Below are 24,768 nucleotides of genomic sequence, written 5' to 3'. Positions count from 1 at the left end.
AACCCTCTCTTAATCTTTATGTGAATGTTTTACAGGTTTTATATGTTCCTGATCCTGAATATGTTTCCAGTGTTGAGAGCTCTCCATCTCTAAGCCCTATAAGTCCTCTGTCACCAACATCATCAGAAGCTGAATTTGATAAGACCACTGTAAGTATACCTGCATTTCAAAGATGGCTATGGAGACATCCCACAGTATATATGTTCATCATGGTTTTTTTGTTTTTTTTTTTTTATTTTGTGCCAGTATGGGGACTTGAACTTAGACCCATGATGGTACCACCTCTACCATTTGAAACAGACAACTACTTCCAGCATCTTGCCTAGTTAATTAAAAGTAGAGATAAGAGTCTTTGGGATTTATCTCTGTCTTGGCTAGCTTTAAAAAAAATTAAACTCATTTTAAAGGAGTTTTATGTTTCTTTGCCCTTTTCTACATAAATACTAATTATAATTTTCCATTTTCATAATGACTTTTGTTTGCTTAAAAGACAGTTCCTCCATTTAGTGGTTAGATTCCTATGAGAGATTCTTTCACGTTTCCCTGTTAACTGTACAAGATACCTTTCACCCAAGGTTTAGGATATCAAATGGTAAACCAATATTGCTAATTAATTCATACAAGTTATTCATACAAGCTCTAGTACTCTACTTTTAGTCTTTAAGAGTTAGTATTCTGCCTTTAGGCCACTGTGGCCTCATGGTATTTATTACTTAGTAAGGTTTGGATTTCAGAAAATTTCAGATTTGGATTTTTTAGTTAGGAATCCTTAATTTGCATTATATTTGTTACCTGTTTTTTTTTTTTTTCCTTGGTTGGTCATAGGGCTTGAACTCTGGACCTGGGCACTGTCCCTAAACTCTTCAGCTCCAGGCTTGGACTTGAGCCACAATGCCACTTCCAGTTTTTCTAGTGGTTAATTGGAGATAAGAGTCTCTTGGACATTCCTACCAGAGCTGGCTTTGAACTGAGATCCTCAGATCTCAGCCTCCTGAGTAGCTAGGATTATAGGAGTGAGCCACCAGCACCCAGCTATTTGTTACCTTTTATTGATAAGAATAGAAATCAGATTTAATGATTGGTACATCGATAAAAGAATTATCACAGGATTTCTAGGGCCCAGGCTCACATATCTGGGTTCCATAGGTCAGGTCTGGTCATGTGCCCAGTGTGTTAATAATGGGAAAAGTAAGTTAGACATAGGTTAGAAAGAAGAAGTTTAGTTGATGTAGAAGAGGTAAGATAGCATTTCACCTCATCTTCCCTAGAAGTCATTTAAGTTTAAACAGAAAAAGGTACTGTGGGAGAGGCACTGATAGGTATTAAACAGTCCCAATCACACACTTGATCAAGAAGCCATAGGTAGTCTTGGGCAGGACCTAGCTGGATAGTTGGGTAACTCATTGTCTCAGATTGGCAGATGGGGTCTTGTAATAAGTGTAATTGCTTTTTGGCAGATAGTAACTCTGTGCTTATCACAGAACATTTATCCTCAGTCCTATCTTTCCTGGATTCCAAGGTGGTGACAAAGGAATTACAGGAGAGAATAGCTCAGGGCATATAAAATGGAGGCAAAGATCCTGTGTATTTTCCTCCTGTCAGTGAACGTGTGGACCTAAGCAAGGAGTCAGTGCTTTTCAGCAAAAGCAGTTTTTAAGTACATGTTATAGAATACTAAAAAAACCCAATCAAATAACAGGGTACTGGAGGCTCATGCCTGTAATCCTAGATACTCAGGAGGCTGAGATCTGAGGATTGCAGTTCAAAGCCAGCCTAGGCAGGAAAAAGTCCATGAAACTCTTATCTCCAATAAACTACCAGAAAACCAGAAGTGGCACTGTAGCTCAAATGGTAGAGTGCTAGCCTTGAGCTGAAGAGCTGAGGAACAGCATTCAGACATAGAGGTCAAGCCCCGTGACCGACCAAAAAAAAAAATGCTGGTTATTTTGGAGTTGGAGTCTCATGGACTTTTCTGTTTAGTCTGGCTGCAAACTATCATCCTCAGGTCTCAGCCTCCTACGTAGGTAGGATTACAGGTGCAAACCACCAGCACTAGGCTCAGAATAATGTTTTGAGCATAGCTAGACCATTTCCCTAAGGCATTCAGTGATGTGTGCATATTGGGACATGACAAAGGAAAACTGTGCAATGATAGGCTAATGTAGCTTGAGTTTTCAATCCTAAAGTGTAATTATGTAAACAGTAGTATTTTTTTTTTCTGACTGGAAAACTGTACTTCAACCTTAAAGAACCTGGCATTCTTGGATGGCATACAGTCAAAAAAAAAGAGAAAGAGGCCAGGTTTTCTCCTCAGAGAAAATGTTTCTTTCTTGTGGTTGAAAGATGAAGAAAGTCCTGTGACTTTCTCAGTGACTCAATCAATAGTGACTCAGCTACTATCAAATATAGCCCCAAAGTCATCTTTAGTTTGAATAAATTCTTTATACTTGGAATAGATCAAAGAATGAGATAAGAGGTAGAAAAGGGCTTGAACTTTTTCCTAATGCAATAATCATCACTTTTGCAATTATTGTATGCAGCGGTTAGAAATATTCCTTTTGGACATTAAGTTTTTAAATTTATCTGATCTAATTTTTGCCTAGAATTCATTACTAGGCTCCAAAATAATATTTCTGTATAACTATCTGTACTGCTCAATTGTTTATATTTCTATATTATAGTATGTTTACATGGTAGGTGGCAACATTCATAGTAAAAAATTAAACAACTGTTTTAGAATAGTTGAGAAGACATAAATAGAATTTGTTGGTTTTTGCTAGTTTGCTACAACTTCTGATGGTTCTGCTACAGTTATTTTTTCCCGCTTGGGCCATTTATCATTTATTAGAAGATTTAAAAGGAAACATGTATTACTGTAGTTAAGCTCCCTAATTCATTTGGCAATTGGTTTTGGCATCTCAGTTTCATCTCATCATTTGGCACGCTATGGAGTTTGAATAAGCATTAAGTATCCTTAAAACTTGGAGTAGTGGTATATACCATGTATGTCTGAGTAAAAATTAAATGAAAAGATCCACTGTATTTAAATACAGCAGAATTTAATAAATTTCCATTTAAATTATTATTGACCACTTATGTAATTAGTTGTGCTTAATGAATTTGTATGTGAAACACACATCTTAGTAGCAAAATAAGATGAGTGTAAAGTTGGTACTTTGAGAAAATGAGATTAAAAAGCATCTTGTTTTGTTACTATATATGATTTGCAGTAGTCTATAACCCTTTAAAATCTAATTTCATTTAAATCCTGTTTTTTTCTTGTATGGTGTGTGTGTGTGTGTGTGTGCGCGCGCGTGCGCATGCGTGCGCGTGTGTGCGTGTGTGTGTATGCGTGCGTGTGCGGGCGCTCACGCGCTGATACTAGATGCTGTCCTGGGTGCTGTGTTTCATGGCTGGCATTCTGTCACTTGACTCATACCTCCACATCTGGCTTTTTTCTGATTAATTAGAAATGAGAGTCTCATAGACTTTTCTTCTTTTTTTAAAAAAATGTATTTATTATAAAGGTGATGAATGGGGGAGGAGGGTTTACAGTTACTTAAGTAAGGTAACGAGTAGATTTCCTTTTGAACCCTGTTTCCCAGACTTTTCTGCCTTGTCTTGATTTCAAACCATCATCCCCAGATCTCATTCCAGCTTCTTGAGTTGCTGGGATTATGTGAATGAACTACCAACACCTGGCTCTTATTCACATTTAGCATAGTTGTTTCATGGTATTTTGCACAAAACTCCTTCCACATGTATATTTTTCCTGGCCCTAGAGATTATCCCTATAATTTAGAAGGCTATATGAAAGGAAGTATAAAAAAATCTGCTCTCAAGTAAGTTGAGAGAATTAAATTGTTTAGGTCAGACAATGTTATATCAAAGTTTGATTCTCTTTAATCTCTGTCCATGAGATCAAAAAATGTCCTTACTATTCAGTAAGGGACATTTGAACTATGACACTAGAAAGTGTCATAATTTTCATAGCTCAGGAGAATCTTGCTAGTATGAAAACTGTTACACAAGTTAGTGTGTATAAGATATGAAAAGATTGGTTTGTGTTTTGTGTTTTTCTTTTTCTTTTTTTTTGTAAGGTCCTGGCTTTTTTGTGCTGTTGTGGGGTGTGAACTCAGGGCCTATGTGCTATCTCTGACCTTTTTTACTCAAGGCTAGTGCTCTACCACTAGCCACTTCCAGCTTTTTCGCTGGTTAATTGAAGAGACAAGAGTTACAATGATTCCTGCCTCAGCTAGGTTTCAACCACAATTCTAAGATCTCATCATCCTGAGTAGCTAGAATTACAGGTAAGAGCCATCTGTGCCCAGTAAATTTTTTTTTAAATTAAAAATATAACCTGTTGAAGTGTGTCATGTATGTAATTTTTGTTGGTATCCAGAATATTACAGTTTAAGGCCACTGGGTGAAATGTTTGTGAAAACTTTTTTCAACCAATACAAAAGTGGACATACCATGTGACTGTTATCCCAGCTATTTGAGAAGTATAAATAGTAGGCTCAAGGTCCAGGCTGGCCATGGTAAAAGGAGACCCTATTTGAAAATAAAGCAAAAATGCTTTGGGAATGGTGTAAGTGGTATCATCAGAGTTATCACTGTATAATAAGAAGGAAACACTGATCATTTTTTTAATTTTTAAAAATTGTTCTTGTTTTGATAGGTGTGACTCAGTATATATATACGATGACATACATAGATATATATTCATATGTATCTATGTATGTCATTGTATGTATCATTTTAACTACTTAACAACATTGTGAGAAAAGATATGTAGGCTGTCCTGTGAGAATGGTACATAGTACTGGAAAAGTTAAACTGTGAGATGGGCCTCATCCTTTGTAGAATAATATTAATAAATTCCTTGTAACTTTAAATTTGAAATAGTTCCGCAGTGAATATATTTGTTATATACCTACCTGGGAATCATAGACAAACTCTTTACTTTTTTCCTCCCCTTAATACCTGTTGGATATCTTGCTTATCAGAAGTAGTAGTTTTGTTAACAGGAGCTCAAGCATTTATAGTGATAATGTAGATGTTAATGCTTTCTAGGTAACTATATATATATTATATAGGTGAATATATGTAATTCATATGTACATCCCTTTACCAAAAATGACTACAAATGGAGTTTATATCACATTTGAGATCCTTACTCATCATGAAAACAAGACTCTCAAATTTTAAACTTTTTATATAAGAATTTTTTGACTAACTTCTACAATATGGTAAGAAAGGAAAAGTACTTATGAGGATAGCTACTCATTTGGTTTCAATAATGTATTTATTTTCTTTAGCTTTATTTTTTTTTCAATGTTCCTGTTTTTGTTTTTAAAGAATCCTGATGTAGTTTTTCCAAAAGAGGCAACTCCCTCATCCACCGTTACTGGAATTCGACCTTCAAGAGTTGTATCTTCTACTTCTGAAGAAGAAGAAGCATTTACTGAGAAATTCCTAAAAATTAATTGTAAATATATCACCAGTGGCAAGGTACTGAATGCAACATTAGAGAAATCTTTTAATCATGTCTTAGAGAATTTACATTTGAATGTTTTAACAAATTATTAGTAGTAATGAGCACAGACCTTGCTTATAGCTTAGCATCTGGTGTTCTGTTGCAGTTGTTAAAGGCATGGGATAGTACTAAATTGATTGCAGTGAGACACAGCTATTTTACTGTTGCTGGAGTATATCAGAAAGCATATTTAAAAAGATCATTACTGGTTACATTTAGACTGTTGAATTTGGCCAATTTAGTGTAATACACAAGTAGAGAGATAACTAGTATTTATCTACTGTATAAGTACATTGTTCATTTTTGCCTTAAATTATTAATTTAAGATACTTTTTAAAAAGTAAAGGAAAAATCTGTTACATTTCCAGCTCATCATGTTCTATGCTCTTCATTCCTCTGTGTGGATCCAGATTTCAAACTGGTATCATTTTTCCTTTCACCTGCAAACTTTGTTTTAATTTATAGCATAGTTCAGCAGGTGATATATTCTTTCAGTGTTTGCTGAATGTCTTACAAAAGCATTTTTCTTCTTTTTGGTAATTATATTGTCATAAATACTGTTTATTAAAAGTTAATGGAGACTGGCACTGGTGGTATCCTAGCAACTCAAGAGGCTGAGATCTGAGGATCATGGTTCAAAGCCAGCCTGAACAGGAAAGTCCATGAGACTCTTGAGATAATCACTAAAAAAGCCAGATGTGGTTCTGTAGCTCAACTAGTAGAATGCTAGCCTTGAGCAAAAGGAGACAAAATTAGCAAAATGGACAGCACCTAGTCTCAAGAGTTCAAGGCCTAGGAATAAAGAATTATTTGTGTGTGCCAGTCTTAGAGCTTGACCTCAGGGGCTATCTAATGCCCTTGAGCTTTTTCACTTAGGCTAGGACTGTATCACTTGAGCCACAGCTCCATTGCTGGCTTTTTGGTGGTTGGTTGGATGTAAAATTCTCACAGGCTTTCTTACCCAGGTTTATTTTGAACTGTGATCCTCAGATCTCCTGAGTAACTAGGATTACAGGTATGAGAAAATGGTGCCCAACTAATAATCTATTAGCCTTTTTTTTTTTTTTTTTGTATATACAGGTTCTGAGGCTGCCTTGGTGCTGTCCCTGAGCTTTTTTGCTCAAGACTAGAACTCTTACCATTTGAATCACAGAGATAGAATCTCACGGACTTCCCTGACCAGTTGTCTTTGGACCATGATTCTCAGATCAGTCTCCTCAGTAGCTAGGGTTACAGGTGTGAGCCACCAACAACCAGCTAGAATACTTTTAAATCTTGTTTTCCTCTATTCTTCTTATTCTTAATAAGATCTTTATTAATGATATTAATGTTTTTTGCAGAACAGTTTAAATGGATGAAGAATTTAATTGAAAGTAGAGTTCACACATTCTCTCACTTTCCCCCAGTTTTCCCAATGTGTTTATTATTTTTGTCATGATTAATGAGCTAGTATTCAGATAAGTCTGCAATTTTAATTTTGGGTCATATATTCTACAGGCTTAAACAAAGCATAATAGCATCTACTAGTATTGTGTAGAATCATTTATTTCATTGCTTTATAAACTGCTATGAGCCTCTCTTTATCCTTTTTTCCTTTTATCTTTCTGAGTCTGTGGTTACTAATGATCTCTCTACCATATAACTTCTTTCCAGAGGATCATCTAGTTGAAATCAAACAGTATTAATTGTGTGATTTCTGATGGGCTTCTTTCACTTAGCAACATGTTAAGTTTAAGAACGCTTCATGTCTTAAATGGCTTAGTGCCTCATTTATCTTAATTGCTGAATAATATTTCACTGTATGGATATACCACAGTTTATCTTCTTCCTCTATGAAAAGGCATATTTGTCACTTTGGGTTTTGGTACTTAATGGCTAAATCTGTAAACAGATTTTTGTAACATTTGTATACATGTAAGTTTTCACCTTGTTTAAATACCAAGAAGCATGACTGCTAATGATAAGTTCACATTATTTTTAACTTAATAAGAAACTGCCAGATGGTCTTCCAAAGGACTTATACTGTTTTGTGTTCTTTGAGCAGTGGGAATTCCTCTTGTTACACATCTTGTTGTAGTAATTTAGATGTTAGCCATTCTAATAGTTCTATAGCAGTATCTTCATTGTTTTAATTAGAAATTGCCTGAAGACATGTGATGAACATCTACCCATGAGCAAATATTTTTATATAACTTCCTTGCCATTTTCTTTATTTTTGAAAGTTAATGTAGCTATAGACGCAGTTTTCGGTTAGCAAAGTTTTCTTTCTCTTTATAAAACATTATAAAGACTACTCTTTTCTGATTTGCATTGTTCTAAAGAGAAACCTGTTTGGTTTGGTTTGTAAAAACATATTTCTTTTATTATATCTAAAATGTTGTATTTTTCACTAATTTTGAACAATTTTATTTGGGAAGGGATTAGAAATATTGCTTTAGGGCTGGGAAGGTGGCTCAGTGGTAGAGCACTTGCCTTGCATGCATGGGGCCCTGGGTTCGATTCCTCAGCACCACATAAGCAAAAAGAAAAAAAGCTGGAAATGGTGCTGTGGCTCAAGTGGTAGAGCGCTAGCCTTGAGCTGAAGAGCTGAGGGACAGTGCCCAGGCCCAGAGTTCAGGCCCCACGACCGACCAAAAAAAAAAAAAAATACTGCTTTATTGGGAAAACTCACATCCACATTACTTTTTTTTTTTTTAAAGTCCTAACAGCATTCAAGAAGAAAACACATAATAGCTTCTTTAGGGATAAAGACCAATACAAAAACAAAAAAAATAGGGACTAATGATTGCCCCAAACAAAATTTCCTTAAAAAAAAAGTAATGTTTACTTATTTTCTTTTGAGAAAAGTAAATTGTGTTTGGGTTTTTTCAGCTTCTTAGTTGTAAGAGTTTATATCTTACATCAGATTTGGAAATATTTGACCATATTTCTTAAATTCTTTTTTTCTCCTATCCCTTCTACCTTTGAAAACTTGGAGCATATTTTTGGCTGCTTAACATCTCACAATTTATAGTTCTTGATTCTCTTTCCATTTTAGATATTCCAGTTGCTGCAGTCTTAAAAAATCACTTTTTCCTACCATGTATACTCTTATCAATTATATCTAGAATACTTTTCATTTCAGTCATTGTACTTTTCATTTGTAAGTACAAACTTGGTTTCTTATTTTCCCTCTCTTTCCTTACTGTGTAAATCTTAGTTTTGATAGTGTTATATGTGTTCTTGATAATGGTTATAATAATTAAATTAATCTCTTTTCCTACCAATTTTCTCTCTTCTGAGTCTAATTTAATAGATTCTACATTATATATGTAAAATTGTATTTGCTACCTGTCATGAGGAAGAAACAGGAAGAAGTATGCACATTCATGTAAAATACAGGCTCATGCCATTTTTGCTTTACTGTAGATTCCTTCTGATATAGTATGCTATTATCCTGAGCTTGCAAATTTTAACTACTTATTGTTTGGATTTTCATTGTTATTGTTATTTTGCTGGTACGGGGGTTTGAACTCAAGGCTTCATGCTTCCTCAATTTGCTTGCTCAGATGGTATTCCACACTTGAGCATCAAATTATTTTGGACTTTTCTGACAAGGTCATCTTTTGCTGAGATTATAGACATGAGTCACCAGTGCCCAGGATAGTTGATTGTTTTCACTGGCTGTTTTAATTAGAATGGTGTAGTTTTAAAACACACACACACACACACACACACTCACACAGTCTAGTAAAATAGATTGCCTAAGAAAAGTAGTAAAATTAGCAAGAATCTTTTTTGAAATTGAAATTTGAGTATTAAATGTGATTTTCTTTTCTAATTTTAGGGAACAGTCAGTGGTGTGCTTTTAGTTACACCAAATAATATAATGTTTGATCCACATAAAAGTGACCCTTTGGTTCAAGAGAATGGCTGTGAAGATTATGGTATTATGTGTCCAATGGAAGAGGTGATGTCAGCTGCAATGTACAAAGAAATTTTGGATAGCAAAATAAAGGAATCCTTACCCGTGTAAGAATGATACTTATATTCCTGTGCAATTATTTTCCATCTAGATAGTTGACCCTAACCTAATCCTTGTTACTAGTTTTAGTATAACTACTTTTCATTTTAGGAGCTATTAAACATTTGGGTTTTTTGTTAGATATTTGAAAAGTAGCCTGTACAACTTATTTAATTTATTATTATTTAGATAATTATCAGAGGTAGTTTTCAGACCTTCCACAAAAATGCCTGAGGCTTAGCATTGTTATAGGGGAACAACATTATTTATTTGGTGATTTATGTATTTGCATTCATCCTCTCCTCTAGAAAAGTATGCAGATAAAATAAAACAGTTGCAATAATAGGAAGAGCTAGCCTTGCATTATACTGATTTATATAATAATACAGGTTAGTTACATTCTTTGAAAGGTTTACACTTGACCAGTTAATTAGTGGACAGATAGAAACAGAAGGAAAATAAATGGAGAAAACAATGAAAAATAAATGGGGAAAAAGATGTAGTATACAAGGAATGGATTATGTTGTGAAGGATGAGAGTGTAAAAGAAGATTTATGTGTAATAGAAAAGTTTCCTTACCTTCCATTAATGACTTTGGCAGTAGTTAAAAACTGTATTAACTTAAACTGATATTGATAGTTCACTATGTTTACTCATAAGGATGGGATTGGCGTTTTTGTTGTTGGTTGTGGGGCTTGAACTCTGGGCCTAGGCACTGTTTCTCAGCTCTTCAGCTCAAGGCGAGTTGTCTACCTACCACTTGAACCAAAGTGCCACTTCCGGTTTTCTGGTGGTTAATTGGAGATAAGAGTCTCACGGACTTTCCTGCCCAGGCTGCCTTTGAACTGTGATTCTCAGATCTCAGCCTCCTGAGTAGCTAAGATTACAGGTGTGAGCCACTGGCCCGGGGTTGGATTGGCTGTTTTAAAATTAGCCCATGGGCTAAGTAATTTACAAAGGAGTAAGGAAGAACATTACATGAATTGCGTTGTGAAGATGATTGAGAATAGGTAGATTGATGAGGCAGGTGTATATGAGTATATAGTCATTGACCGGTGAGCTTCTGCTGCCCTGCTTTACCATTTTTGTTATGCTATTTGGATTCTTCTGTTGTGAACAATCAGGAACTATTCCACATGTATGTTCTAATGTTTCTTCACTTTCAAATATCTAGTTTATCATTTAGAGTCTCACCTGAATAGGTTATACATTTTATTCAAATATATGTTCTGTGCCTCCAAAATAATCCTTAAGCCTTGCCTTATATATTAAAAAAACATTTTTGTACTAAATCAGATAAATAAAGTAGATGTTTTTCTCAAATAATGTCATGTGTGGTAAAAGGGAGTTTAAAGATTTGACTTTCTCCTTATACTACTTAGGAAGTTGATTTCAGTGAGCATTATCATTGGCATAAATAACCTTTGAGCATATTAGCTCTCATGTAGGTAGCACTTTTTAATATATCCTGTTTGGTTTGTAATCTTTATCTCTTACAGAAGAGTCTTAAAGTTCCATTTAAATGTAAAAAAATTCTCAAAACTGCCTAAGTACAAGAACTCTGGATGTAGTTTGAGTTAATCACCAGTAGGTGACACTATTGTATGTGAAATAACAAATTAAATGCTTGCTTTTCCTAAAAGATGAATCCAGTACAAAGGTAGCAGAGATAGGAACTGGACTCTAACTAATTGATACTTAAATCAATTTTATACCTCCTAGTAACAAAAAGTATGCATTCTTGTTACAGAAAACTTTAAAAGAGTAATAAAGTCAAACAAGAAAAAAATTGACTTTCAACTTTTCATCTTATTTTTACAAATTATTCTTTATGTGCATAAATACTATTTTCCACTGCATTTATACAATTTCTATTTTCAAAAAAACACTTAAAATCATCATTCTAAATTAATAGCATTGATAAGTAAGTTCTTTCCAGAATTTAAACTATAAACTGTCACTTTTAAACGTTAATATGTCCCTAAATAAATGTCTGTAACAGTTGAAGTCTGGATTAAATTATGAACCATTCATTTATCTGACATTTAAATGCTTTACCTAAGCAAGTTTTGTTAGAACTGTTAAGAGTTCCTATTAAGCGGGGCTCTGGGCATTCATACCTTCAATCCTAGCTACTCAACAGACTGAGATCTGAGGATCGTGGTTTGAAACCAGTCTGTGAAGGAAAGTCTGTGCGACTTTTATCTCTAATTAGCCACTCAAAAACTGGAAGTGGCATTGTGGTGCAAAGAGGTAGAGTGCTAGCCTTGAGCAAAAGAGCTCAGAGACAGTGCCCAGGCCCTGAGTTCAAGCCCTATGACTGACCAAAAACAACAACAAAATAATGGGTTCCTATTAGCCTGGAGATTTCCTGTAAATATGTTTGCCTGTGTTCCATTCAGGTTGGTTCTAAGCCTTGAATTAGAATCATATTTTTGTTTAATTTCTATTTGAATATAAATAAGCATAGCCTATATATATATATATATATATATACATATATATAATAAATCATTATATTCTTAGAGATTTAAACTTTTAATTGTAACTTTCTAGGCTTATTTTCTTTGTTCCATGAATGAGTAAATTTTAGATTAAAATTATACAAGGTTACTGACAAGGAAACCTTACATTTGTTTCCTGAAAAGTAATTGACATGATTAAATATTTATTCATGAATAAATTTTTATATCCTGTTAAGATTTGTACTTTTTCATCCTAAAAATTACTTCAGTGATATTAATGTAATATTTAGTTCATGAAAAATAAAATACTGTAATATTTAAGGTCTAATCATTTTTTATTTTGTTTGATAACAGAGAAATAGATCAGTTATCAGGAAAGGATTTCTGCCATTCAAAGAAAATGGCAGGAATGAATACCGAGGAAACAGACTCAAGAATCCGTGATGCAGGTAATGATAGTGCCAGCACTGCTCCAAGGAGCACTGAGGAGTCTCTTTCTGAAGATGTGTTCACAGAATCAGAACTCTCACCTATACGAGAGGAGCTGATCTCTTCAGATGAGCTGAGACAAGATAAGTCATCTGGCGCGTCTTCAGAATCTGTGCAAACTGTCAATCAGACTGAAGGAGAATGTTTGAGAGCCAAATCAGTGTCAACTAGTACTCCTGGTCACTTAAAATCCAAGGTTGGATATTCTACAAATGAAGTTGGGGCTTTATGTCATGATACTGATTTAAGTAATCTTGAAATGACCACTAAGGAAGATGAGGATACAGATAACATTCAGGAAGCATCAGACCGAAAAGAACAAAGAACAAGTATAAAAGATCACGCAGGCCGGGATTCTTTCCATCCTGAGAATTCATTACACCGAGAGGAAGGTGGAAAAGAAAATATAATTTGTGGAGAAACCACAGAATTTAATCAAAAGCAAACTGTTAACAAAGGCAAACAAGGAAAAGAGCAAAAACAGGACTCAGAGACAGAGGTAGAAGAGTTACGCAAACTCTGGAAAACTCATAGTATGCAACAAACTAAACAGCAAAGGGAAAATATTCAACAGGTGTCACAAAAAGAAGTTAAGCATAAAATTGCCTCCGCAGATGGACATGTAGATGGTAAGTGTTAAAGAGTCCATTTCATTATGTTTATCTTCCTTTTCCCTTACTGCTGCAAAAGATGCTGAATCTTAGCCTAGCCTGAACTGATGTTATTCCGGCAGTACAGGATGCATTTGCTGTTTTCTTATCCCACAAATGTATGTACACATAGTAGAACGTCTTTCTGAAATGTTTAAGCATTCTTTTTATTTATTTTGTGTTTTGAATGGTTTGCCATTTCTGTTTTCTATGAAATACTAAAACACACATTGGAAACTAAAGTTTTCAGACACATTGAAAAAGAGTTCATGAGGAAAACCTTCCATAAGTAGACAGTTCATAAATCTAGACACTTCCAGTGTTCCCAATTTAATAAAAAGTGAAAGTATTTAAATATCTATAAGTCTTATATTTCACACCATCTGCCTTCTTGATTTATTATTTAACAGAGTATTTAGAGTACCACATAGAAACCTAGCTTTGGAGTTAACTTTAGGTAAATGGGGATGGGGATGGTAGCTTATGTTCGTAAAACCAACTACTCAAGGTAGAAATCAGAGGGATATAGTTCAAAGCCAGTTGGAGCAAAAAGTTAGTAAGACCCAACCATCTATAAATATGCCAAGGGTGGTAGCACATATCTGTCCTGCCAGCTCTGGCAAGGCTGTAGGTAAAGCATTGCAATCTGAGGGTGACCACCTCTTGACACATTGCATTCTCTTAAAGTTTGTTCTGAAAGTACACCCAGTCTGTGATACCTTTCATTCTTCCCATTTCCTCTTAGCTTGTAATAATAAGTATTTTATTGTTACATATTAATGATAACTATAGTAGTGATGTTATTTTTAGTACACTATACTTCTGCTGAACACATTATGGATTAAAAATAAGCAGTAGCAGCAGGGCAGCAATGGCTCACGCCTTTATCCTAGCTGCTCAGGAGGCTGAGATCTGAGGATCACAGTTTGAAGCTAGCCCAGGCAGGAAATTCTTAGACTCCTGTCTGCACTAACCTACAAAAAGAGCTGGAAGTGGAGCTGTGGATCCAGTGGTAGAACACTAGCTTTAAGCTCAAAAACTCAATGACAGTGCCCACACCCAGAGTTCAAGCCCCAGAAATGTGGGGGTAGGGGTGGAAAGGCTGTAGCTCTGGGAAGTTAACAAGTTAGCAAATATTTGTTACATTCTTTTGTCTATTAATGCAATGCACATATTACCCTTTCCTTTTTTTCCTTTTTTTGTACATTTTTATTGTTATTGTAAAGGTGATGTACAGAGAGGTTACAGAGTACATTTTTTTGAACCATGTCCCCTTTTCCTCACTCCCAGTTTTTCCTTCCTGTCCCCACCCACAAGTTATATAGTTTTCAACATAATGTCTGGTGAGTATCACTCCCATCTCTGTGCCTCTCCTTACCCTATCAAAGACAGATAAATGAACAAACAAGTCAAAAGAAAACAAAAACAGCCACAATGAAAAAAATTTCTTGTTTCCATTTCCTGGAGTATATTTCAATATATATTATTTTAATATGATCAGATGCACATAGGTATTGTGCGTTTGTGATCCTCTCCTAAGAATATCCTGGTTTTGTATCACTGTGGGAAGAGACCTGTATAATTTATCCTGTCCCAGTGTTTGTTTGCATGTTTGTTTTTACCATCCAGTGTGTTTACTTAGATCTACAGGCACAATCTAGCTTCCACAAATGATGGCAACTATACAACCTGTTTCTTTGGGTTTGGCTTCACTTAATAGAATTTTTTTTCCAAGTTTTTCCATTTCCTTACAAATGGTGCACTATCATTTCTTCTGATTGGAGAACTCATTTTTTGGTCTCTGATTTATAGTCTGTGCAATTGCTTGGCTTGATTTTTAGTTGTATGTATTCCCCTTTTTTAATGGAAAAATTTAAATTCATTTTTAAATAAAATTCAAAACATTATTGTCCTAAAAATTCATGAGGGCTAGGAAGGTAGCTCAGTGGTAGAGCACTTGCTTTACATGCCTGAGGCCCTGGGTTCAATTCCTCAGCACCACATAAGCAAAAAGAAAAAAAGCCGGAAGTGGCACTGTGGCTCAAGTGGTAGAGCACTAGCCTTGAGCTGAAAAGCTAAGGGACAGCGCCCAGGCCCAGAGTTCAGGCCCCACGACCGGACCCAAAAAAATTTTTTTTAAATAAAATAGAATAAAAATTCATGAAATAAAGTTTATAATCTTGTATATTTTTAATAATGGTAAATAATAGATAAAATTTACCACTTTAACCATTTTTAAGTTTATAATTCAGTGGCATTAGGTATGCTTATAATGTTTTGCAGCCATTCCCAACATCCCATCTCTAGAACTTTTTCCATCTTCTCAAACTGGATCATTGTACTTACTAAATAATAACATGCTTTTGTCTCTTCTTCCTAGAGTCCTTGCTTGCCCACTACCATTTCACTTTCTGCCTCTGACTTTAGGTGCTTAATATAAGTGGAATATCCAATTGGCTGTGTGTGTGTGTGTGTGTGTGTGTGTGTGTGTGTGTTTCTGTGTGTGTGTCTGTGTGTGTGTGTGTGTGTGTCTTGCCTGTTCACTTAACATGATGCCTTCAGCATTCATCTGTCTTAGAGCATGTGTTAAGTGTTTCCTCCCTTTTTAAACTGATGGATTTAATTGTATGTATATACCATATTTGTAAATTCATTTGTTGTTGGACACTTGAGTACTGTCTACTATTAAATAGATTCGTAATAGTTGTAGTTTACTTCGGATGCTCTAATAATACTCCTGTGAAAATTGTTGTGCAATTACCTGTTTGGATTCCCGTCTTTCAGTTTTTTTTTTGAGTATGTACACAGAAATAGAATTGCTGGATCATAATGTAACTTTTTTTGTTTATTTATTTTGCCAGTCCTAGGGCTTGAACTTGGCCTCTCTGTGCTCAAGGCTAGCGCCCAACTACTTGAGCCACAGTGCCACTTCCAGCTTTTTCTGAGTAGTTTATTGGAGATAAAAGTATCTCACAGACTTTCCTGCCCAGGCTAAGTTCAAACTGTGATCCTCAGATCTCAGCCTCCTGAGTAGCTAGAATTACAGGTGTAAGCCATTGGCATCCGGCTCAGTTTAATTTTTTGAATTTAATTATTTTCCATAGTGGCTGTAGTAGTTTCTATAATGTGTATAAAGATTTGGTTGAGTTTATAAAGTACTAAATTTTCTTTGCATCATCTAGCTTAATTTGAAGATCTAAGGATTGTATTAATTAGATATTAAAGGATACATCTACATTAAGCAAGCTGTATACAAGATTAACTATTTCTTCTGTAATCTGTTTTATTTTGCTGAATGAATAGTTATTAAAGAACATTTAAGAAATGGAGGAAATTTCTAGACATTTTATAAAAATTAACCGGAATTTTTCCCCTAGATATAATCACTGTTAACCTAATTGTCTTTCTTACAAGCTTTTGAAAATATGTGTATTTATATGGATATACATGCACACATATATATATGTAATATATACATTTATATTCACACATTTTTGATGTTTATATACATCTGTACCGGTTATTTTTAATGTATCATTTTACTATATGTATTATTTTTGTCTTTGTTCACTTATAATTGATCACAAAGATTTTCTTATATCTTAGTCACTTCTAAATGTGCTTTTAATAGTCATAATTTATGCAGCCATTTATATTATTTAGGTATTGTTATTAACAATTCATATTGTTACAATTTTTAATGTAAACAAGTAGTATGAAATTTGATAGTCATTGCATATGATAGTTGCTGTTTACTGTTTTGAAACTCTTGAAAAGGATAAAATTATAGATTCTCTTCAAGCATGTAATGTGGTAGACTAAATAGATATGTTGAGGAAGTTCATTTATAGAGTATTAAAACTACTGAGAGGAGAGTAAACAGTTTTTAGGTAGGTATTTCTGTAGGTACTATTTGTTGTTTATTTTTTAATAGAAGTAAAACTAGTACTAGGTAACTAATTTTAAGGAATTTGATACTCTATATAAGAAAATAATAAGTTTTCTGATCTTTGTAATATAATAAAAGCTGTATTACAAATATAAAACTATGGACTGTAACTGTGGAAAGAATGGCAAGCAGTCTACCTTTTAACCAGGTAGGAATCCTGGGACTAGGTAATATGCACTTTGCATAATATTATTCAGAAATAAGCCATGGCTATACCCCCCATCTCTAGAAGTACAGTTTCTTCCACAGAGTGCTGCCCTAGCAAGCTAATGTCCAGATCCCCCAACCATATTGTCAGATGCCGAAATTACTTTAACATCTCTTGTTGAAAGAGTTAGAGATACTCCAAACATAATTAAGTATCCAGACTGATGATTTATCACACTATCATATATATGTGTGTGTGCATATATATATATATATATATATATATATATATATAATATGATGTTCCTAAAATCATCGAAGTTTTGTCTTATATCTATATTAAAATCTTTAAAGTTAAGTGAGCTTATTTGATATGAAAAACTGAGAGCATATGTAGAAAATGTTATATATATTATTAAACATAGCTGTTTTTATAAACCAATTTAATTTGAAAGTTTCAAAAGGTTTTTCATCATTTTCTGGTATCTTTAGGCATAATTTCAGATAGTTAACTTGATTATGTTTGCTTAATCTTCCTGTTTCCATTACTTTACCTTTCATGAAAAAAGTACAAGCTACTTAAATCTAATTACTGAATAATAGTAAAATGAGTTTTTATTCTGTGCTTACAGTTTGGAAAATAAAACTAAATTTTTAAAGCATGATACATGAAGATGAATAAATACCTTCTCTTATATTATTTCTAGGTTCTTCCCTTTTAAAAGAAAAGAGAAGGCATCGATTACATAAATTCTTATGTCTCAGAGTTGGAAAGCCAATGAGAAAAACATTTGTATCTCATGCTAGCGCTACTATGCAACAGTATGCACAAAGAGATAAAAAGCATGAATATTGGTTTGCAGTGCCACAAGAAAGGTAAAATAAACCTCTTAAATAAAATTGTTGAAATCATAGTTATGATTCCTTAAAATTATTTTGTATATCAAAATACTAGTGGTAAGATCCTTTAAAGTAAGCAATTTCTGATGTAAAGATCACACTATGGGCACAGTGGCATGTGCCTATGATTCCAGTACTCAATATACTAACTCAGGAAAATGTTGAATTTAAGGCAAGCCTGACCTACATGATTGGACCTCATGTCATTAATAAATAAGTAAATACTAATGTTACATCTTATTTGAAGTCGTTTAACTTCTATTTTTAAAAGGTGATTCATGTCATCTGAAGCAAAACCAGAATTATGTTTTATATATTTAACTTACCTCATTTTAGATCTCATTTTTATAGTTCATTGCCAAAGAAAAAAATATAGATGAATGAAATAGAAAAAAAATCTGGTGTAGAAAAATATATATTGTCAGCTGGATGGATGCCAGTGGTTCCTACTATCTCAGGAGGCTGACATCTGAAGATCCTAATTCAAAGCTATCCCTAGCATCATTAAACCACCAAAAAACAAGAAGTAAAGCTGTGCTCAAGTGGCAGAGTTCTAGCCTTAAGCAAAAACAAAAAAGCTCAGGCAAGTACAGCACCCAGACTCTTAAGTTTAAGCCCCAGAACCAGAACCAAATTTTTTTTTTAAAAATCCCTAATTTCTAATATTTTATTTGTTACTTCAATGCCAGTCTTGCAACTGTTTATACTTCAAGGCCTACTTTACTTTGCAAAGTAGAAAAGGCATTTTACAGAAAGATAACTTGGTCCTTGATCTTACAAGATACTTGGTCTTACACAAATTATTATTATTATTATTATTATTATTATTATTATTTTGGTCCGGTCTTGGGGCCTGAACTCTGGGCCTGGGCACTGACCCTCAGCTCTTCAGCTCAAGGCTAGCGCTCTACCGCTTGAGCCACAGTGCCACTTCCGGCTTTTTTCTTTTTGCTTATGTGGTGCTGAGGAATCGAACCTAGGACCTCAGGCATGCAAGGCAAGCGCTCTACCACTGAGCCACCTTCCCAGCCCCTTACACAAATTATTATGAGTGAACAAAAACATAAAAGTTGAGAATGTAAAAGTTTGATTCCCTTAGAATTATTTTGTGTTCATGTACCTCTTGAAAAGCCATTATATTGTTGGCTTAAATACTACTGTTTTTAAAGATACAATGATAAAATTCTTCCTTTTCTCTCTACAAAATATACAAAACGACATGAATACTTTCAACAAAACGTTTTTAACAGTATAGGATATAATTTGCTTAATTCATCAACATTTGAAAAGAATAGAACAAATTTGCCACTGATCGTGAAGGTGACTATAATAAAAATAACAATATAATATAAAAGTTTAGTTTTCTACTTATTATTTAAAAATTAACTACTAGGATTCTGAATCTATCATATATGTACAACTTACAGAAATGGCTGTTGATAGTGACAAATTATCTGAAAGAACAAACAATATTTTAATACCCTTCACTACCCTTCATGAGTAATAAGCCATTTGTGATATATCATTTTTAGAACCATTACTGTGTCATGTTAGATGAAGGTTTTATAATAATTATTCATAATAGTTGAAGCCAGTTAAACATAAAAATTTTAAATGTATGCTTTCTGTTTAAATAATGTTTATCAGAGATGCAACAATGATTGCTTTCTATAGTTAACAAATAGATAAAGAGAATAAGATTATAAAAGATCATCTGTACCTAAACTAAGAATTCAATATAATTTTTTGATATCAGAAAGAAATTAAGTACACTAAATTTCTATCAGTTTGGTAAAATGCTGTGCAGTGTCCAAATACTGAAGTACTAGTTGTTTACTCGTATTTTGATCACTAGATAGGTGTGTGAATTAAGCCAAAGTTATGGGCCAATTTGTTTTCTCATCACTAAGGGCATGTCAAAGAAAATCTTAATTTTTTTTAAAACAACCTGCCAGAATCGGAGCCAAATAGATTTTTAATACCTTGCTGATAGTGGGCTTTTGTCTTTATATGTATGTTTTAAAAGTCTAACTTTATCAAGATATTTTACTAATGTAACTATATAATTCTATCTGGTGACATTAATGCTAGATCTATTAATAGTCCTTTGTTCTAACAGGACAGACCACTTGTATGCCTTCTTCATTCAGTGGAGTCCAGAAATCTATGCCGAAGATACTGGCGAGTATACCAGAGAACCTGGATTCATTGTAGTAAAAAAGATGGAGGAGTCTGAAACAAATGAAGACTCTACTAGTCAAGCAACAGCCAGAGAATGGGAGGTAAGGAGAAAAATGAAAACATTTCACTCAATGTTTTTCTTTTATAATAGCCTACACTTCCAGTGATCTTCGCATGAAAGTAATTTTTGGAAGTTCAGGGTTCACTGTCCTTGTACATGTGTGCTTATTGGATGAACCTTGGCTGTAACTTTGATACTTTGATACTTTTGCGTTAAATACTAGAAAAGCAGTCAATGAGAAATAAAATGCCTACTTGTTTGTATTTATTTAGCTTAGTAAAGTCTGCTATGGTGGAAAGGAAATGATACTGTTTTTTATAGTATGTATTGCAGATTTGATTTAGTTTAATTTTATCTTTTGCGTGCAAGAGGTACAGCAGCTATTTAACACATGAAGGCAAATTAGCAATCTTTTCCAAGTTTCAGACCTAATAAACATCATCTTGACTTGAGTTTAGTAATAATAATGTTAGGGAAATAAGGTGATGCTAATTTTATAATGCAATAAAATTTTACGTGTTTATACTTAATGAACTTGCTTAAATAGACAATACTAATAAGCTTTTTGTATCCCTTTTTAGATGAATCTTTTAAGATTAGATTATCTCATTTTATGTGCTTTGTCTTGAAAGCTTGATGTGGTGACACTATCTTTTGGTGGTTGTTGCCTAATCTTTTTTTAATATATTACAAAATATAGAGCAGATGCTAAAATGTGATAATAAATGAAAATTCTGTTGTTCATTTGGTTAGTTTGTGATTGTTTATGTGATATGAATTTATCATGCATGTACTTAACATGTATAATGATTGAACATATACATGTTTTGTCTTTGTTTAAAATGTGGTCCTGATTTTGAATATGTCTAAGTTCTTTTGTGTACTACATACACTTTTCATTTTTATGAATTCTTTTATACTTAAATTAACTACAAGGGACCTAAATACTCATCAGCATGAGAACAGATAAATTTTGGAATGCTAATCAAATTCCAAATAATCTAATAATAGAATGAAAGATCTGCTGTTATAAGCAACAACATAGATAAATCTCAAAGGTAATATATGATATAAAAAGTGACCAAACACAAAATACTGTGTAGTATTTCTATTCAAATTAAAGTCTGTAAGTGTTTATAGCAAGGATACTCCTTTGTATGGGACTTGGCAGTTTATGAAAAAGTTACTTTTCAGTTTTAATGAAGTTGTTTTTGTGTATTTGAAAAGGAAGTATTCTAATTGCAATTTAGTAAAATGTCAGGCAGTACCTAAGGGAAAATGTTCACAGTGTTCCTTAGATCTTAGCTTCTTAAGTAGTAAGATTACAAGCATGAGCCACCAGCACCCAGCTTTGTGTTCCTTTTTTTTTTTCTTTTTTTGTGGCCAGTCCTGGACCTTGAATTCAGGGCCTGGGCACTGTCCCTGAACTACTTTTGCTCAAGGCTAGCACTCTACCACATAAGGTACAGAGCCACCTCTGTGGTACTGATCTGTTTATGTGGTACTGAAGAATTCAACCCAGAGCTTCATGTATGCTAGGCAAGTACTCTACCACTAAGCCACATTCCCAGCCCTGTGTTCCATTTTTTTTTTTTAACGACTGATATGAAAAGAAATTGCTTTGGATTACTGCCTACTTTTTTCCCTTGCTTGGATAAAAAGGTATGGTCTGTTCAATTTTTAGTTTCTGAGACAATGTGTTTTTTAGACATTTGATATTACTTACATTTTCTCAATCAAACCTCATTATTTACTTAAGTATAAATATAAATTTGTTGGCTGCTTACTCATAAACATCAATACCATTATTCAAAACACTTTAGAATCTGCCTTCTGCTTTTGATAGTTTTTAAAACTATTTACCTAGTCTTAGTTTGATTTGTTTCTAGTGCTCTCCATTTTAATTATTTAAATTTATACATTTAGTATCTGGCCATGTTATGCACATAATCTAGTATGTCATCTGACCCAGGTGGCTCATTTGTGTAATCAATTTACTCCAGAGGCAGTGATTGGATGATTGTAGTTCAAATCTAGTTCAGGCAAAAAGTGAGTGAGATTCCATTTCATCAAGCATTGAGCGTTTGCTGTTTCACAGCTATAATCCTAGCTGTGTTGGAGACAAGTAAGAAGATCACAGTCATAGACTGGCCAAGATAAAAAGTGAGACCCTATCTGAAGAATAATAACCTAAAGCAGAGAGGGCTAGCAGTGTGGCTCAGGTGAAGATGTTGAGTTCAGAATCTCAGTTCTTCCAGGAAATAATCCTTTTTATGTTATAACTTAGTAGTTTGGTTTTTAAAATCTATGTGATAATTGTCTTGTGGGCACTGTTCTCTCTGCATACTTGTCATTAAGGAGAATTGTTACCATAGTCCCAGAGAAGATAACCTCTGTGGTACTTCTGTAACTTGTAAGAGGCATCATTCCAAATGGCTGTAATTGTCTGGTTAACACCTCATTTCCTAAACTACCAGATAATGAGTATTCTTGTGTTCATTTTAATAAGCATTGTTGTTGTGATTATTAAAGCACAACTAATAATAAAATCATAATTGAGTTATTTTAAAAATCTTTTCCTGATCTCTTAGCCTTAGTCAGCAAAATCCACAAAGGATTCTTTTTTGTGCAAAAATCAAGGTCTTTTTTGTTAAAAATACTATATAGAGAGTACATTTCGGAAAAATGGAAGTGGAAAAGGTGATCAACAGAATAGGCTAGGCTATGCCATACATTGTAGTTTTTGTGCTTTTTTATATCACATACTTCATTTTGGCATATATATAATATTTTTTCATTTAAAAATGTTAGACCCCCTAATGTGTTTTTCCTTTTGCTGATGATTCTGTATTCTTTACCTTATATGCAGTATGTTCATTTGCATATCTAGGAGGGGAGGGTGGGATTTGGGCACAGAATCTGAGAAAAAAAAGGGTGAAAAAGTGCAGCAGTGGAGCACACTGGACACGATGACAGTGACCTATACAAAAAAACTCATGGGTGGAGATGAGAGGGAGGGAATGGGAGAGAATGAAGAACAGATGCCTCTGTACAAAAGGAAAGGTACTTATTACCTGACATATGCAAATGTAACCCCCTCTGTATATCACCTCTATAATAACAATAAAGTAATTTATTTACTTATTTATTTTGTCAGTCATGGGCCTGAATTCTGGGCTTGAGCACTGTCCCTGAGCTCTTCTGCTCAAGGTGAGCACTCTACCACTTGAGCCAGAGTGCCACTTCTGGCTTTTTCTGTTTATGTGGTGCTGAGGAATTGAACCCAGGACCTTACGCATGCAAGGCAAGCACTCTACCTTCTACCACTGAGCCACCTTCCCAGCCCTAATTTAAAAAAAAAAAAAAGGTTCTTCTGGGCACTGGTACTGCTCATGCATATAATCTTAGCCACACAGTAGGCAGAAATTACGATAGATTTTATTATGTCATCCCCCTCCAAAATTATATAATATTACTGATGGATATATTATGGGGAGTTTCTGTTGGGAGGATTAGAGTACTGTTTACCTCCAGTATTGGAGGTATCCTCAGTGTATGTTTAGGGAATTTTTTTTTTTTTTTTGGTCAGTCTTGGGGCCTGAATTCTGGGCCTGGCACTGTCCCTTTGCTCTTCCGTTCAAGGCTAGCGCTCTTGCCACTTGAGCCACAACAACACTTCCAGCTTTTTCTGCTTATATCATGCTGAGGAATAGAACCCATGGCCTCATGCATGCAAGGCAAGCATTCTACCACTGAGCCACCTTCCCAGCCCCTGTTAAGAGGATTTTTAAGGCCTTTATAGTTGATAGTGTGCTGCTGAAAGATGTGGGCACGGACCTAAATTTGTGTCTAGTAAGGTCAGCTGAGAGTAGTTATAGGTGGGGAGAGGGAGCATAGTCATTCATTGTAGGATATGTGCACTCTGGCCTGTGCAGACTGGACTGTGGAAATGTGGGTGGGTACAATGTAGGGCTTAGAAGAGTTTGTCCATATTTGAGGAGGTGGTTTTGCATAAATACACAGCAGACTAAACATAGAGGGACAGGCTTTCCTCAAAATGGAAGAAATATCAGACATTGATATTGTAATTGAAATTCAGCTCCAGGTAATATTCATTTACATTTAGTTCAAATGTATCTGTAGTCTACACTTAATCTTTTTTTTTTTTTTTTTTGGTCGGCCGTGGGGCTTGAACTCTGGGCCTGGGCACTGTCCCTCAGCTCTTCAGCTCAAGGCAAGCGCTCTATCACTTGAGCTACAGCGCCACTTCCGATTTTCTGGTGGTTTATTGGAGATAGGAGTCTCATGGTCTCTCCTGCCCGGGCTGGCTTTGAACCGCGATCCTCAGATCTCAGCCTCCTGAGTAGCTAGGATTACAGGCGTG

At 34.5% G+C, this 24,768-nt stretch overlaps 1 protein-coding gene across 6 annotated transcripts in view; it reads left to right on the top strand.

The window, feature by feature from the left end:
* The window catches only part of Oxr1 (oxidation resistance 1), a 201,515-nt gene that overhangs the window by 152,191 nt on the left and 24,556 nt on the right, over positions 1–24,768 (top strand). For all 6 annotated transcript variants that reach the window (XM_013012489.1, XM_013012488.1, XM_013012484.1 and 3 more), the window contains exons 4-9: positions 36–149; positions 5,362–5,514; positions 9,366–9,550; positions 12,362–13,125; positions 17,950–18,118; positions 20,262–20,424. In XM_013012489.1, the coding sequence (XP_012867943.1) occupies positions 36–149; positions 5,362–5,514; positions 9,366–9,550; positions 12,362–13,125; positions 17,950–18,118; positions 20,262–20,424 (1,548 nt within the window). The remainder of the gene's footprint in view (positions 1–35; positions 150–5,361; positions 5,515–9,365; positions 9,551–12,361; positions 13,126–17,949; positions 18,119–20,261; positions 20,425–24,768) is intronic.

Source organism: Dipodomys ordii, unplaced genomic scaffold (assembly GCF_000151885.1).
Source record: "Dipodomys ordii isolate 6190 unplaced genomic scaffold, Dord_2.0 Scaffold17, whole genome shotgun sequence".
Classification (NCBI taxonomy): domain Eukaryota; kingdom Metazoa; phylum Chordata; class Mammalia; order Rodentia; family Heteromyidae; genus Dipodomys; species Dipodomys ordii.
Note: the sequence above shows the minus strand (reverse complement) of the source record. Positions and strands in the feature narration are given on the sequence as shown.